Source organism: Juglans regia, chromosome 16, assembly GCF_001411555.2.
Source record: "Juglans regia cultivar Chandler chromosome 16, Walnut 2.0, whole genome shotgun sequence".
Lineage (NCBI taxonomy): Eukaryota > Viridiplantae > Streptophyta > Magnoliopsida > Fagales > Juglandaceae > Juglans > Juglans regia.
In genome coordinates, this window is record NC_049916.1 from 10,143,836 (window position 1) to 10,161,755 (window position 17,920).

A 17,920-nucleotide genomic window follows, 5' to 3' on the forward strand; every position below is an offset into this window, starting at 1 on the left:
TTCTTCCAAGATTGACATTCCATCTCGTTTCCTGGAATAATACAGTAGCTCATGTCAAGAAGGTTTTGGATAAAAATCCTGTCAAGCAAGTTAGTTCTGCTGTTGAAAACATGTTAAAAACCGGAAGACTGGTTACTAAATCAGGTCTAGATTTGCAGCAGGTATTTACTTACTGGTGATCACCTTAAGTTATGTAATTCAAAATTTTAATCCGTTCTTCCTCATAATCTGTTTGCAATACATCATCAACAGATGAAAATCTGATTTCGTAGATTTTTTGAATTCTTGTTCTCTTCATTTCCTTAATCTTGTGCTTTCCTTTATATACTCCTTTTGTGCTTGGGTTGTGCCCCTAGATCTCTTTAATGAAATTTGGTATCTTTGATTATTAAAGAAAAACAGATGAAAACCTGTGATTAAACTTGTATTTCATTCTACTCTCTATTTATGGCATTCAAATGGATGCCGATGCAATGATCCTTTTTGGCTTTCTTTTGCCTCATTAGTGGAGTGATATGCCTGTTTCTCCTTGTTGTCTATCTTTTCCCTGGATATACCTCATTTCCCCTACCCTTCAGTGGGTTAAGTTGGGTTAAGTTGTGAACTTGTGTGTAAATTAATTCAATGTTGACACTAGGTAACTTGAAGAAAAAGGCATGAAAACTCTGACTTCCAGTGCGTTTTTCTTTTTTATCGGTGAGAAAAATCTAGTATGAATGAAAACCAACAAAATTTAGTCCTGTGATCTCAGGAACGTGCTATATGCTACCTCCTTTTAGATCCTTGTTCAGTTCTTTCCTTGAGAATCTGCTTTCTTTAAAATCAGAAATGAAATTCTGATTTTAAGCACTTAATATTGATAGATGCAGTGCTTTGTGATTTTATTGCATAAGACCTTCTGTTTGGTCTGAAAAGATCTTCTTTAACATGTAATATCTCAAAATGCTGGAAATAACTAAAAATATGCTGTTCATACCTTTTTTCTTTTTGGAAAAAAGTCTGCAAGCTTAAATTTTAAAGTAGGATTGGCCTTTATGGATTATGTTTTGCTTCACTAGCGGGCAGGCTTTACGGTTCAGGCAGAGAGGCTTAATTTCTTACGTTTTCTCTCACATTTTCGTGCTGTCCATCGAGGGGCTTCATTTGCTGGACTTCGGACCACAACTGTGCGGAAATTGTTACCTGAGTATGCATCTGCTTGCTAAATCAAAAAAAAAAAAAAAAAAAGAAAAGAAAAGAAAAAAGAAATAAGAGTTTCGTGCATCTCATCATGAATTATATTTATATATGTTTTTTGATTTGTAGATCTTGGGGTTTTCTTTGCCCTGTGCATACACCTGATGGGGAACCATGTGGCTTGTTGAATCATATGACCAGCAATTGTCGTAAGTTCATTTATCATCCTTTATGCTACTGAAAGTGGTATGCTTTTTTAATGCATATATTGGTTGGTTCAACTGACCAGTTAAAGTTTGATCACTGTGCTCTTTCATGCAGGAGTTTGTTTCTTGTAAGAGATGCTTTTTTGTTAGAAAAAAAATTTGTTGGAAGAGATATCTCCTAAAGCTGATGAAATTCAGGAGAAGTAAACACACTAAAAAAGAACATAAATGGATGGTTTCCCATAGTTTGGAGATAAATACTTAATTGAATTGAATTTTGTAGGTGGGAAGAGAATGGTATCATTTGTGGAGAAAATAAACTTTATTATGTCAATTACAAACTGAAAGAGGAAATAAAAAGCACAATCTTTTCAGCTAGTAAAAGTCCCCTAGGGGTTGGCTCAAGTGTTACAGGCCTTGGTCTTGGGAGTATGCTCTCTCCAAGTCTAAGGTTTAAATCCTCTTGGGTGCAAACAATTCCTAGGGGCCATCGGACTGGGAGATTTTTCCCTTGAATTACCTGAGGTGCACTTGCTGGAAACTTGATGAGGACATCTCCTATTAATGTTTTGTCTATTTTATTTAGGGTTTGTATTATCCTACTATTTAAGGACATCTTCTATTATTGTTATTTTGTTATTTTGTTGATGTGTTATTTGTTTTATTTAGGGTTTGTATTGCCCTACTATTTAAGGACTTTTAAGGAACATTGGAACAGTAGGTTTTGAATTAAGAGTTGAGCGCCACAGCTGCCTCCTTCCAACCCCTCTCCTTGCTTTCTTCTTCTTCCGGTTTCCTTTTCTTCTCTATTTCCAATTACTCTGCTTCTATTTCTTGTCTCACTTCTATCCTACATCAAAACTCCTTGCTGATGGCCTGTGCACCCCTGGGATTACTTGGGACACTGTTCTCAGACACCCAGTGCCAATAAAAAAAAAAATTCAATTGATAGCACATCATGCTTAAATATGGGTTGTGTTTTCCAATATGTATATGAAAATAAAATTTATACACGACGCTTTTTGTTATATAAGTCTATAGCAAGCAGTACGGGGAATGAAATGTATCTCTTACATGGCATGGGGTATGAAACAGTGGAACTAACTATTTATTTACTTTTCTTGCCTGGAATCTTTCTTCTAGTAGATAAATTAAGAAATTTAGGTTGCTTTTGGTTTTCAACGTTTCCTTCACATGACATCTAGCAGTCTTATTCTGCCTTATATTTTTCAGGAGTTACGTCATACTTTGGTTCTGAAGGAGATGTAAGAGATTTTAAGAAAATAAGAAGGGATATTCGCAGCTTTTTGATTGGTGCTGGAATGATGTCGCTACAGCCAATGCTAGTTAAAGTTGGTCCTCCCAAGTTTCTTTCGGTCCTTATAGATGGTCATGTTGTTGGTTCTATAGCTTCCAGTTTAGTTGAAAATGTTGTGGCCAACTTACGGAAATTAAAAGTGTCAGCCGATACAATGGTTTGTTGTTCTTAAATTCTCTTTACCTTTCCTCCCTATGGTTTCTTTCATTGGATGTACTGCTGATGCATATTTGTGCCAGATTCCGGATGATCTGGAAGTGGGATATGTTCCTTTGAGTCTGGGAGGAGCATATCCTGGTTTGTACCTCTTCACATCTCCTGCTAGATTTGTTCGGCCAGTTAGAAATATTTTGAGTCCTGAGAAAAGTCAGAACATCGAACTCGTTGGTCCTTTTGAACAGGTCAATATCTACCTTGTTAAAGTTTTTTAGATAAATTTGGGCTTTGGTCAGCAGGTAAACCTCTTTTGTCATGGAAGTATAGTAAGAGCTTACTAATTTTTATTCTCCATTTCAGGTATTTATGGAAATAAGATGTCCCGATGGAAAAGATGGTGGGAGACAAAATGCTTTTCCTGCAACTCATGAAGAAATCCATCCAACTGGAATGCTCAGTGTGGTTGCTAATCTTACACCTTGGTCAGATCATAATCAGAGCCCGCGGAATATGTACCAGTGTCAAGTGTTTTTCTTTTCCTTTACTCTTTCTTCTTTGCTCTTTTCCATCCCGTATGAAGTTGTCTAATGCTCCTGTTGGTTGTTAAAGTCTTTTTTACAGGTTTTTACATCCTTTTCTATTCATAAATTGTAGATGGCAAAACAAACAATGGCTTTCTCTTCACAAGCAATTCACTTTCGTGCGGACCAAAAGCTATACCATCTTCAGGTAACTTCATAGCACTCTTTTTTTTCTCTCTAATCTCTTTATTTTACTTTAATTAGAACAGAATTGCTGCATCCTATAAATGGTTCTGCAAACTTAAGGGTCATCAAGGTCATACTATCTTTATTTTTTCTCTCTTAGTTGAGTACTTCTCTGGAAAGAGTTTTTCTCAATGTGAATCTGCAAACTTAAGGGTCATAAAGGTCATTATCTTGTGCTGGTCTGGACTGCTTGAATATAGTTCTTCAAATAAACATTATATTTTTGCATGAAGCAACTGCTCTCTAGATTTGAATCAGTAACCTGGGTTTTTAGTCCAAAACTTTATGATTACCCTGTACAATAACCTCTAAATTAGGGCTGAGCGAAAATCCGAAAATCCGACTCTGAATCTGGTTCTGCTCCAACTCTGCTCCCTGAGTCGGAGTTGGATTTTTTTTTTTTAATTTTTCAGTCAGAGGCGGAGTCAGAGGTGTTTTTGGACCGACTCCGACTCCGATATGATTCGACTTCGACTTCGACTCCGACTCCGATCTGATCCGACTCCGACTCCGATCCGACTCCGACTCCTACTTTATGCTCCGACTCCGACTCCGACTCCGACTTTGAATCCGATATTGTACATATGTTATAAAAATATGTATTTATCTATATATTTTTCATATATACTAGTATAGTTATATAGTTATATAACTAGAACTTATATGGTTAAAACTTAAATTCAATGATATATTAGTATAAGCTAATTATTATAAAATAATATGTTTATACTATAATATAAATAGACTAATGATAGTTTAGTATATGTAAACATCATAGTATTACTATTACTACCAAGCACAATCAAGTATAGAAATAAATTAGACACTAGTATTTTAAATAAGTCTAGTATATTAATAACATATACTAATTGACTAAAGTATAGTAACATGTAATTGTACACTAGAAAAGTCTAGTATATAATTAAGCTAGAAATAAGTTAGACATTAGTATAATAACATGCGATACTAATGTATAATAACATGTAATTAGACACTAAAAATAATATGTAATACTTTAGTATGATCAAATGTAATTAGAAACTATAGTATAAGTCTAGTATAAAAATAAGTTAGATATTAGTATAAAAGTAAATTAGCAGTGAATGATTTAGTTTTAGTTTTAAATTTTTGGGAAAATTGAAATTTGAAAGGCTACAAAAAATTATTTTTTAAAATGGGCTAAATATGAAGCTGAAAAAGGCCAAAACTGAAAGCCCAAATCCGACTTTGGAGTCGGAGTCGGATTGGAGCCTACACAAGTCGGAGTCAGAGTAGGAGTTCGGATTTGATCGCCGACTAAGTCGGTGCTCACCCCTACTCTAAATTTTCTAAAACACCTACAATATACACGCCACATTGAGTAGGTGATAAATATACTATATTTCATGTATGTACTTTGGCATTCTTTACTTGGGTTTATGTGTTGACTGGTCTACGAGGCATTTACAGACTCCTCAAACTCCTATTGTGCGAACAAGTACATATACGAGGTACGGCATTGATGAATATCCAACAGGAACAAATGCAATAGTTGCAGTGCTAGCATATACAGGGTAATTACTTTAGACAATCTCTCTGTCTCTCGTCTTCTTTTGTAGCATCTTACAGTTGTCCCTTTCTGACATCCAGATATGACATGGAGGATGCCATGATCCTTAATAAATCATCTGTGGAGCGTGGATTGTGCCATGGACAGATATACCAGGTTGCTTCTTCTTTCTTCTTTGTGCTAATTTTAGTATGCACAGTTGAGAATAATAGCTCGACTTATGATCGTTGTCAAAATTGTTAATGTTTCTGGAACCTGCATTGCAATTACCTTCATAAATTCCTCTAATATGGTCCTTTTTTAGTGTTTTATATTTACCTATTTTTCTATTATGAAATCTTGTTGCTTCAATATTTGTTTTCCAGATATGTAGATTTCCATACTGATGTATGAAAACATGGATTATATGGAAGCAAATCTCTAAGTAGGGCTCAATTGAAATGATTGACAAGGCTCATGGGAAGTTTTTCAAATAATGACGATGTCTATTACATAGTGCATAAGGCTTAAAACTGTGTTTTTATGTGGTCTGCACAACCACTCATGTATTGTGTGACCATATTGCATCAATGAGTTTAGAGGCATGGGTTTCAACTCCCTGCACCTCCATCGTTTTTTTTATAGCCTCGGTAATCAAGAAGTATACATGACCCTGCACCTCCATCTTACGAACACTTAGCTATCAAGAAAACAGATTATGTTGATTGGTTGGTCTAATTTCATATAGTGCTTGAATGTATGGTTTATCTGTACCCTGTTTTTGTGCAGACGGAAACTCTTGACTTGTCTGATCAGAGCAGCCGGTCAGAACGTTCCCAGAGAATGTTTAGAAGAAGCAATGTGGACAAATCAATGCATTCTTTGATTGATTCTGATGGGCTTCCATATGTTGGTCAGGTTGGTCTTGTTTTCTTGTACTCTTCTTATATCAGTATTATCGCTTTTGGTGTTAAGGTTGACCAACTATATATGTCAACTACTTTCAGATGATACGACCGAATGAACCCTATTGTTGCATTTATGATGAGGTAACAAGTTCCACAAAAACCAACAAACGGAAGGGTTCAGAACCTGTTATAGTTGACTATGTTGCTGTTGATGTGAAAAACAAGAAGCCGCTTCAGAAGGTAACTGAAATATGTCATCTTGATTATACGTCGTTTTAGACAATGTGTCTTAAAATTGAATATTTTGATCATTGGATTTAAACAGTATTTTGCGGTTGTGGCTTATGCCCTTCCTCATCCCCTTTTCTCCCTCATTTCAATGCTTTGTATACCATGTTTAGATTAAGACTTTTTTTTTTATAAGTAAAAATATTATATATATATATATATATATATCAAAAGGAGTAACCAAGTACACTGATGTATACAAGAGAACATCTTGCCCATATAGAAAACCCCTAATAACCCAAAAAGCCCGTGAAAAATAACCAAAAATACACCAAGCCCGACCCCAACCCCTTGTTTCCCGTAGAATTAAAACTTTGCCCAAAAAACCCCACCCCAACCCCTTGTTTCCCGTCTTCACAATGCCCTCCTTTTAGACTTCCCTCTAGTTGAGCTACCACCCTTAGCGTCGTAGTTGATTGTCGAAAAGAGACGCTGTAACTCCCTGGTTTTCTTGAAACTTGATTTGGTTTCAAGCGAGTGGCTTGACTCGATCACAGTAATTAATTCTTTAAATTGGTTTTCACATCCTCCATGTGAAATTCCCACGAACTGCTGAATCTTGTTAACTTTAGGCAGAATCCAATCTGCTATTGAAGGAAGAGAGACCAAGGGAGCCACAATATCCCCAGACACAGTATCCAGCTGCACTCCTGACTCTAGGCAAGGCACCAATGCCAAATCCATATTCAAATCCCGTACCACCTCGGAAACTCCATTGGTTATCTCCAATGGTATGACATCAAGTCCCCTCACCTCTGGTGACCCTTTATGTGCAACTTCAACGAGTCCCTTCACCAATGGTATGACATCATTTTCCTTCAACTCCAACGAGGGAGCCATAGTTTCTTCGGGTATTCTATTACAGATGTCTCTATGTTGATACCCCACATAGAACCCACTTCAAATAACCCAGACTTCCTTTTGACCTGCCATACTCTTCTAGATCTGGTTATAGGAACAGGGCCGAATCCAATTTTCCGTTTTCCTTTATCTGAGTTTAAAGGATTCGTGCCTATCTTAGTCTTGTTCTTTACAACCATGTTGCCTCCAGTTGAAAGCAGGTCTATTTTAGTAGACAAAAAAGCTATCCCTGCCTTCAATTCGACAAGTTGGGTTTCCATCTTCTTTAAAAAATTATGCATCGCAACAAGCTGGTTCTAAGGCGTGATCTGCAAACCACTTACATCATTCCCCTCACCATGAACCCCAGAATCATGACCGGTCTTCAGAGCTGCCACATATGATCGTCTCGCCACCGTGGATGTACTATGGTCTTTATGATTCACCTCCAAGTTGATATTCTCATTCTTCTTTTGGTTTTCCTTTGACCCATCAGTGAAAAGCATATCCGCAGCTCTGTGTAATTCCGCAACAAATTTCTCCCAACTTAGACCTTCATACCCTTCAGGAATGGCTACAACACTCCGCCGGCCTCCTCCACCATATTCAGTGACAGTTAAAAACCTACCATGCTTATTGGAGCATCTTTGAGCCATGAATGTTCTTGCCTTCGCACAAGTGTTTTGTGAAGTCCAAATTTTTTCCCGCCTGTAGTATTGCTTCCATCGTAGCCGTCAACCATTCTAGACCATTGCAACCCATCACTATAGATCTCCACACCCTTCTACTTCTATCCACAATTTTTATTGATGATCTCCATGATTCTGGCAAAAGCTCAAAAGCCTTCGATTCCACCCAAAAGTGCACCAGCTTACCCATACTGATCAACCCTTCGACTTTAGATGTAGGCGCATCCCACGCAGAAATGCATCATTCTGTCGAGTAAAAGCAGTGCGCGAAGGTGGCTGGAGTTATCAGGTTGGGAAAACCAGAGCCCAAAGACGCACCAGGTTGGTAAAAACAGAACCCCTTAACTGAGATAACGGAAACTTTCAGTCGTCGGAGAATGACCTGTGTCGGAGACCCCACAATGGGGTCGCCAGAGTCTGTCGAACACATCTATAACGATGGCTAATGCAAAGGCTTGGGTCGCGTGAAGTAACTTAGGAAGTAGAGAAAAAATAGCAGAATACTCCCAGTCGCCGGCAAAGGACCGACATCGGATGCCTCACAACGAACTCACCGGAGTCTGTCGTCCAAGTCTGTGGCAGAGTTGAAAGTGCACGGCGACAGTACAACACCTTCGATAGAGATGAAGTGAAAAAACCAAGTTCGCCAGCAAGGACCGATGCCAGACGGCCCCAAGCGAGGACGCCGGCGTCCGCCGGCCTCGTCTGTGACGGAGGTGAGATATCACACTCCAATTGATGATGGGTGAGGGGTGGGGTGGGTTGGTTGAGTGAGGGTTTCTCGCTTCACTATTCACCCACGGGAATCGCAAGTTGTACGGATTGAATCGCACTAGTTCCCACTGAATATTAGAATAGAATTGTAAAACTGCTAGAGACAAACAGTTTCTCCATAAAACCTATGGGTCATGGTTTTCTCCATACAATTCATCCAAGCCTATATTTTTAGGCTCATGGTTTTCTCCATAAAACTAGTTTGCACCAAACTCGTTTCTCGTATCGTTTTCTCAGTGCCATTCTCAGAGAGCTAGTACTGTATTTCACTGTTGGCTATATGACCTGATTTAAATTAGCAGTCTCCATGAGATTGATTATACTGGTGTACTTTTTCTACCTTTGAACTAAGCCTGTGGGGAAATTATATGAACTTAAATGTGTTTTGCGCCATAAACTACAGCTCCTATCTCATGGTTAGAGTAGCCACATTGTAGGGTACATGTACATTTCTTTAGATCATTGTGATCCTGTGTGGAAATGACCGGCGTTGTTTGGGAACACAAGTATTCTTGGGTGAAAACTGCTAGAGACACAAATGGATCCTACAGACTGACGTGGCACAGTGCCACATCATCTAATTTATTTTTTATTTTTTATTTTATCAATTTCTCTCTCGCGGCATCTCTCTGCATTCCCAAACCCCCAACCCCCATCAGCACTGTACCATCTCGCCGCTGCCAGTTGCCATATTATTTTGTATTTCTCAGTAGTTTAGAAAGGTCTAATGATTGATGCTTTCTGGATTCTTTGATCCGCTGTTGGCTATCCAGAAAGTTGTGGGTAAGTAAGATGAATATGCTAAAAGAGAAGGTCTTTTTTAGCTTTCTTGGGTCCCCAATCAATAAAATATAGAAGGTTTGGAAAAGTCGACAATTTTCCTAATCTGTCTATGCAACCATATGTTTCTGATTCAATATTACTAATTGTGGAGCTCTCGAAGCCAGTTTTTCGACAACGAAGCTAGGAATTTCATGCAATCCACGAATCTCTGGATCTGAAGCAAATTCACCCACCCTCCAAAAATCACTTTCTTTTACATAAAAAAAACAACAAAAAACAAATCTGGAAAAGAAAAAGACTGTCCTTTTAGGAACTGGTGATTGCGTTGGAAGAAAAATTGAAAAAGAGAGATGTTGTCCATAAACTCTCAATTAGTCTTTTAAAGATAGGATATCCACCTTATTGGGAGCACAAGATGGGCCATTAGTTTTGGCTTGCTGGGAGGGAAACTTTTTTTTTACCATTTTTCTAATATTTTCATAAATCCATGTTGTCAACTTTCTTTGCAAGATCGGAACAAATGTCTGGAAAGTGATGATTATTTAACGATTTTCCTTTCCCTTCAGTAAAACTATGCGAGGATAACCATACCAGCATCAATCTTTAATCAAATGTTGAGCTGGCTGGAACTTGCCCATTTTACACTCAGATTCTATCTCAAATTTGGCCCTCCCTGGATATTCAAACCCCATAAAGTACTGTTGGCAATGCATATGATCATAGATTGTACAATTTCTCTAAAATGTTTCTCATCCTAAATTCTGGAATGACGTTTTCTGTTAACATTTTTGGGTAGGTGAATATACGTTTTCGACATCCTAGAAACCCTGTCATTGGGGACAAATTTAGCAGTAGACATGGTCAGAAAGGTGTTTGCTCGCAATTGTGGCCAGACATCGATATGCCATTTTCTGGAGTTACTGGGATGCGTCCAGATCTGATTATTAACCCGCATGCATTTCCATCAAGGATGACAATTGCAATGCTTTTGGAGTCTGTTGCTGCTAAGGTACTACAATCTAAAAGAAATATTGTTGGTATTTATTTTCATATGATTGATACCTTTTTGGCTCAGATATCAATTGCTGAGCATATAAATTGTGTGGATTATTTGTAACAGGGCCTGGATAATTTTTTTTAATAAGCACTAGTCTGATCTTTCAGTAGTTGCATCAATAATCTTCATCATCATTTTGATTTTCCTTAGCAGATTCAGATCTCATTCAATACATGTCTTTGTCTTTGTACAATTACCCATAATAATCTTGCTAATGCATGCGGTTTATTTTCAAGTCTGGGAGTCTAGTGTAATTGGAGGTGGACGAGTAGTCTTTTTTAGAAGATTTTAGTTCAATTTTTGTAGTAAGCTTGCAATGTCAGTAAAAGGTCACATGCTGTGCAAGGAGATTTAAATGCATAAGTTGAAAATTGAAGTAGGCCTCATGTAGGTTTTCAGAAGTCAAATCAGAGGGTCAAACATATCAGTTGGTGCATATTGAGAATTATTATGCCCGATTTTGTTACAACTTCATTTTATGTAATTCTCCAACCTCTTAAATTTGCTGACCTCTTTATGTTATTGGTTTGTAAATCCAAATGTTATTAATGATTCACTCGAACCTTGTTCTGTTCTGTCCATGTTTGAACTTTGATGGCTACTGCTCATGATGAGGTCTCATTGCATTACTGGTTTTTTTTTTTTTTTAAATAAAAATTCAAATGTATGCTTGATTTGACAATCAAAGATTTGACCAAAGATAAAGATAGAGGAGGCAGAGCCAGATACACCTTTTTCTGAAGATTGGTAGCATAAGTGCACTCTTACACATTGAGCAGGCGATCCTTCTATTTGATTTCTACTTTAAAAGGTCTCCATTATTCCAATCTCTCTTTCCAGGTTTGGCGAATCTGCTTACCATTAACGAACCAAAGTCTCATGTTCTTTCACAGATATGATAGAAGAAAGAAAAACATGATGAACTTGCATTTGGGTTTCGTTGGCCCAGAAGTTGCTATGTCTTGTATACTTTGTTTTCTTATTGTTTCTTTTGGGTGGTAGTAGAAACAAAGAAGTTAAAATCTTGCAGACGCAATTCAAAAGAAGGGTGCTCATTTCTCGAACTGTTTTTTGAATAAAATTAAATGCTTTCTTTTTTCCTAAATGGATATCAGTTGGCAACCCATAAAAAAGTAGATATCAATTGCATAAAAATGCGTATCTATTAGCATTTAAAAACTGAAAAGATGCATGTAAACTTTTCATCGCAGGGAGGTAGCTTGAAAGGAAAATTTTTAGATGCCACACCATTTTCTAGTTCAGTCAAGAAAGAAGATGGGGAGACTGGACCAAAGCCTGGTTCCCTTGTTGATGAGCTTGGTGAAATGTTAAAAGAAAAAGGGTTCAATTACCATGGATTGGAGGTATTGTACAGTGGGGTTTATGGAACAGAACTTACGTGTGAGATATTTATTGGGCCTGTTTATTATCAGAGACTCCGACACATGGTTTCAGACAAATTTCAGGTAATCATTCAATTTTCTTTTATTTTTTCATCCCCAAATTAGTCTCCCTTGATTTTCTCATTCTTTTGCTACTCATTTATCTACCTAATGAATCTATCATTATCTTCATTTTTTTCACAATATTTAGTGCACAATCCCCTCGGTTGTTCATTTTGTTTTTTTATTTTGGCTAAATCAAGAGGATGGTAATGTTAGTTAGAAATTGAGCATGAAAAAAAAAGGTTGGTTGGATAGGTAAAGAAAAAGAGAAATTCTAAACATAAGTCCCACACTCCTACACACCACTTAAAAACATGTGATTTACCTCTTTACCCTCATCTTTCATGAAATATGAAATATGAGAATAAAAAAGTAAAATCACATATTTTTAAGTGGTGTGCAGAGTGTGAGGTTTCTGTGTAGCACGACTCAGAGAAAAGAGAGTAGAAATCTCATAGAATTGAAATATATTTTGTATTTTGTCCCTTGTGGTGGATTTTAATGAGAGAATTTTTGTATCTGCCCATCCAATTATGCCCTTACTAGAAAAGGCTAAAAAAATGGATGGCAATGCCGAAATGCAAAAAAGGTTGTCATAAGATTTGATGGTGTGAAAATTTCTCATTCCTCCATTAAGGGAAATTACTGAGTGTGAGTTCAGATGATACTATTAGTACCTTACTAGAAAAGGCTTAAAAGAAGGATGGCAATGCAGAAATGCAAAAAATGTTGTCATGAGATTCCCGTTACCAGTCAGAAGTTTTAACTCATGTTGGTTCCTAATGGGATATATCGGATTTTTTTGTATATTAGAATTATTTCGCGGTTCCTGTAATCAGCTTATATCTATGTTTCTTGTCTTATTTGTTCATTGTTACTTTTCTCTTTTCCTAGGGTACAGTTCTCAAACATTGACCGACTGTGCACGATCGTACGAGTTTTGCTTTGTTCATTATCATAGTTTAAGTATAATTATTAATAATATTTTTTATCCGAATAAAAAAGTTTATCATACTATTAAGTAAAATTATTACTATTTTTTTTTATTCTTTGATGCAGTCATTATTATCTCATATCGGGAAAGGGTTGCTTGATGTCCTCTTTACATTCTACAATTTTAAGAGACCCTTGTTTTTCCTCTTATTTCAGCGGCCCAAGGACTCAAATTGTGACTGTTAGATCAATCATTAACTCGGGGAACTTGTGTTCATGTGCAGGTCCGTTCTACTGGAACTGTAGACCAGGTCACCCGGCAGCCTATTAAAGGACGAAAGTTTGGTGGGGGTATTCGTTTTGGAGAAATGGAACGAGACTCTTTGCTTGCACACGGGGCAGCATATTTGTTGCATGATAGGCTCCATACCTGTTCTGATTATCACATTGCTGACGTATGTTCTCTATGTGGAAGCATCCTCACAACTTCATTCCTCCAGCAACAAAAGAGAGCAGTGCGGGAGATTGGTGGGCTACCCCCTGCTAGGGCACCCAAGAAGGTCACTTGTCATGCTTGTCAGACGAGTAAAGGAATGGAGACGGTTGCAATGCCCTATGTCTTCCGATATTTGGCTGCAGAGTTGGCAGCTATGAACATAAAAATGACCCTCCAGATAAGCAATAGTGCCGAACTGTCAAATTAAATTTCCTTATCTAATGTCTCTAAGCTATTATATATTTGAAATTGTTTCCATTTACAAGACTTACTATTCTTTCTAGTGACTCAGAAGTTTTGTTTTGTTTTTCTCGCATAGTGACTATAAAAGTCCAATTGTGGTGTGTGGTGCAATGTTCATGATTTTTGCCGAGTACATATGCTCATGGATTTCCGTTACCATGCTCAAAGATTGATAGCTCTTTAGGTGAGAACTTTCTAGGTGAGTTCAAGTACCTAGTCAAATCTCGACATGTGCCTCCTATAGGTGTCTATTGAGAGTCAAAACTCTACTTGCACATTAATCTGTTGAGATCACCTAGCATTTCGATTGCAGAAGCTGAGGAATTGTTGGGACAGGCTGTGGAAAATGTTCTATTTGATGAGAAACTTCAAAGCAAGAGTAGGAGGGCAATAGAGTGTTCAAAATCAGGAGTGAATCATTCAAAGAGGTTAAGGTTAAGGTTTGAGTAAATGGAGAGGAGCGTGGTGGACAAGAGTGGAATAGGTTTTTGGTTCTGAGTTGGGCATTGCAGTATCCAATTAAAATGGTTTTTAGAGGGTCTTGCACATGGTTTTGTGTCAATGGACATTGAGGTTGTGGTGGACGTTAGGGCTGTAAATAAACATGGCTATGCGATGAGCCGCTCAAGATCGACTCGGTCAAACTCTAGTTCAGCTCGATTTGTTTATTGAGTTATTTGTGAATACAAAATCATGGTTAATTATTAAATGATGTACTATTTGTACAAAGTTCAGCTCCACTCGTATAAGAATGTAGAAACTCGAATAATTTTATATTTTATATATTTGATTATTTTTTAATATTTAAAGAGAGGAAATCATATTCCTAGTACTAGTAGACATGTTACTTGAATCCTTATAAATATATTCATTAATATTTTTAAAAATAAACTTTATAGAGATAAATATAAAATCAAAATTTTATAAAAAGTTGTTTTGTAAACAATTGTAGATAAAGTTATAACATTCAATATAAATAATTTATTTTATAAAAAAGTAGCAGCTGGTAAATAAGTTTGAATTCGCTTGAATATTAAATGAGTTTCTAAAAATAAAATCTAGCTCGATAAAAAATTCGAGCTCGACTTGTGTTAAAAGTAAAAGTTAAACAAATAAACCTTAACCACCCATTACCAGCTTGAACTTGACTTGTTTGCTTAGCCCCTTTAGGGGTTAGTACGTTCTTGGTAGCTTAACATATATATTCTTTACTTATGCGTTCATAGTCCAAGACTTTATCATTCAAATTGCATTATATATGCATCACCAATACATTATAGGATTCATTATGATAGGAACTTTTGCTCATGGAGCTATACTTTTTATTAGAGATCATAATCCATAACAAAATGATGTATTGGCATATTGGCATGTTAGATCACAAGGAAGCTATCATTTTTGTTTTGTAAGTAATAAGGGAGCTATCATATCCCATTTAAGTTTGGCCGGTCTGTTTTTGGGATTCCATACTTTGGGACTTTATGTTCATCATGTCATGCTTGTTTTTGGTACTTTAGATAAACAAATCTTGATCGGACTTCTATATTTGCCTAAATACAATTGAAAATAATGTATGAGGCCTACGACAGAGCTAGGCCTCCATCTTCAGGGTTCGGGCGGGTTTGGCACTTTCTCCTCAGGCATCACTCATGGTTCTAACTCTTCATCAAAATTTATGGTTTCGAGAGTGAAACTATAGATAGGTTAGGCTATGACAAAAATTACTAATGAGAGATGATGCTCATGAAGATGCAATAAACAGTTCATGTAAATAGCGAAGGACACATATGTATGCTTTGGCTAGGAATCACCCTCAAGGGCATAGGCAAATGAGTCCGTAAAACATGATGAGAAATCACCCTCTTAGTTTAACACACATAAATATAAGCATGGCGAGGAATCGCCCAACGAGGAGTTATCCTCTAATGCAATATACTTGAAAGCATGAATATTATTTAGGTGAGGAATCACCCATCGCTCTAGTAGGTCAAATCCATAAAGTCATATTGGTTTCTCTTGGTACAATGACAACACATAGATTTGTCACGTAGACATTCGTTACATAGACATTATTTTTTCACACAAACATTTTCGTTGCCTGATTGGCAAACAGGGGGTGAGTTGCTCTACAACCTTGAGGAAATCCCTTCTACTCGCCTATACCCCAATGAATCTCGACTCTAACATAGAGAACATGTTGCACCAAAGAACGTCTGTAACGCCCCCTCCCCCACTTGGGATTTGACGAAGACTGAATGCGACACCCTCGAAACTCCGCTTGGGATTTGAGGGAGTTTGAAGCGTTGAGACGTGCAATACAAGGTCACATACCCTTTTTCATGACAGTTAAAACTGCAGTGTGCCTAGCATGTATCTAACATTATGTAGTATTCACAACAGATTTTTGTTTGAGCAATAAACAATGCACCAGAATAACTATATCCCAAAACATAAATATACTTCATAAATTAACATATCCAAAAGTTATAATATCAGTTTGAATCGAAAAAGGTACTGGAGACAGCGCTCCATAATACAAATATGAAATATAAACTACTGAACTAAATCACTGAGCTGCTCATGCAGTTTGGCTACAATTGAAAATAAAAAATGGTAAACCAGCCCAGACTGGACCGGACCGGTGCAAAACAGATTCAGTCCGGTACCAGTTTCATTGTTTAAAAATTGGTTCCAAACCGGTCTGAATACACGTGTACACGTTCGTGCACTTAGGGTCAACCATGATACCCTTCAGGGTTTAAAATATAAACCTTAACATAATAAATGAAACTCTCCACATAAATCATAATTAAAACTACCGCATAAAATGATAAATTGAATATCAACTTAACATGAGTTGAAACATGAAATGAACGTGAACTTGAAGCATGAACTGAACGTGTACTTGAGCTTGAACAACATGAACTTGAACTCAACGTAAAATGAACTTGAACTTGAGCATGAACTTAAACATAAATGTGAACATAGATTCTGACAATCAAAATGATTTCGCCAATTGTTTCCTCTGGAATAGTGAAAAATCAAAATGATTCCACCCAACATATTTCGTCAGAGATATTCAAACAATCAGAATGATTATACCATGAGCATTTTAAATGAGATACCCTAACAATCAGAATGATTACGTCAGGAATACCTAGTAATACTCTGACAATCAAAATGATTATGTTAGGAGCATTTGAGAGAGGTATTCTAACAATCAAAATGATTACGTCAGAAGTACCTGATGTGAATTATAAACGCAGATGTTCGGACAATCATAGTGGTTACATCACGAATATCCCATGTATGATTGATTGAGAAAATATTGTTTTAGAGATACACTTTGTACTCGAGACATTACGGCATGGGAAGTGAAATGACAGATGTCATGACATACATAACGTGACATATACATGAGATGCATGACTTGACGTAACATGATACAGATAAACAATATGTAACATGACATAACATGTAACATATAACATTACGTGATATGACATAACATGTAACAGATAATATTACGTGACATGGAATAACATATAATAGATAGCATTATGTGACATGACATAATGTGTACCAGATAACTATTTCGTGATAGAATATAATGTGTAAAAAGTGAATATTTCGTGACATAATATAATATCTGTAACAAATAAACGTGTAGTGACATGGCATCGCATGACATGACATATATGAAAACATAAGTACATAACCAATAATTTCCTTACCAACACAAACATAGTAACCTAACATTACGTTAGAAGCTAACTTACAGTGATCGTTGTGTTACGGAGATTACGCATGAAAGACAAGAAACTGTGAAAGTAAGGATTCTAAAAGTTAGAAAATTTATCACTAACAATTAGAAATATGAAAAAAATGCTAACATAGAGTAAAATTAACATTTTACCTTTTACATGTGGGAAAATGATCAATTTACCCATAATTTAAGGATTTCACATCCTAACTCCAAAAATACCAAAATTTACATTCCTCATGTAAATTTTGTCCTAAACTCAAATATCAACTTAGAAAAAATTAAAACCAAACACAACTATGAGAAACACCATAGGGCGAAACTATCAAAGGCCATTTCTCTTGGATTTTTGTAGCAATTTTATCCAACTTCAAAACTCATGATCAAACCAAAATATTGCAACAAAGAAGCAAGTTTAAAAACATGCTTAAAATATCCAACAGATTATGCTTCACATAATTACAAAACTCTTTAGTAAAAAAATCCAAACTTTTTAACTAAAATACAACTCTTGAATCTCAAGGTTTGACCTATTTCAAAACATTGTCAA

At 36.5% G+C, this 17,920-nt stretch overlaps 1 protein-coding gene across 1 annotated transcript in view; it reads left to right on the forward strand.

Moving 5' to 3' along the window:
- LOC108993466 (DNA-directed RNA polymerase I subunit 2) overlaps nt 1–13,728 on the forward strand; it is a 52,972-nt gene extending 39,244 nt beyond the window's left edge. Inside the window, exons 14-27 of the mRNA XM_018968397.2 lie at nt 46–161; nt 1,059–1,186; nt 1,306–1,385; nt 2,616–2,857; nt 2,940–3,101; nt 3,217–3,381; nt 3,511–3,585; nt 5,073–5,176; nt 5,253–5,328; nt 5,941–6,069; nt 6,159–6,299; nt 10,230–10,442; nt 11,702–11,956; nt 13,153–13,728. Coding sequence (XP_018823942.1) covers nt 46–161; nt 1,059–1,186; nt 1,306–1,385; nt 2,616–2,857; nt 2,940–3,101; nt 3,217–3,381; nt 3,511–3,585; nt 5,073–5,176; nt 5,253–5,328; nt 5,941–6,069; nt 6,159–6,299; nt 10,230–10,442; nt 11,702–11,956; nt 13,153–13,572 — 2,306 coding nt within the window. The 3' untranslated portion in view covers nt 13,573–13,728. The remainder of the gene's footprint in view (nt 1–45; nt 162–1,058; nt 1,187–1,305; nt 1,386–2,615; nt 2,858–2,939; nt 3,102–3,216; nt 3,382–3,510; nt 3,586–5,072; nt 5,177–5,252; nt 5,329–5,940; nt 6,070–6,158; nt 6,300–10,229; nt 10,443–11,701; nt 11,957–13,152) is intronic.
- The last annotated feature ends 4,192 nt before the right edge of the window (nt 13,729–17,920 follow it).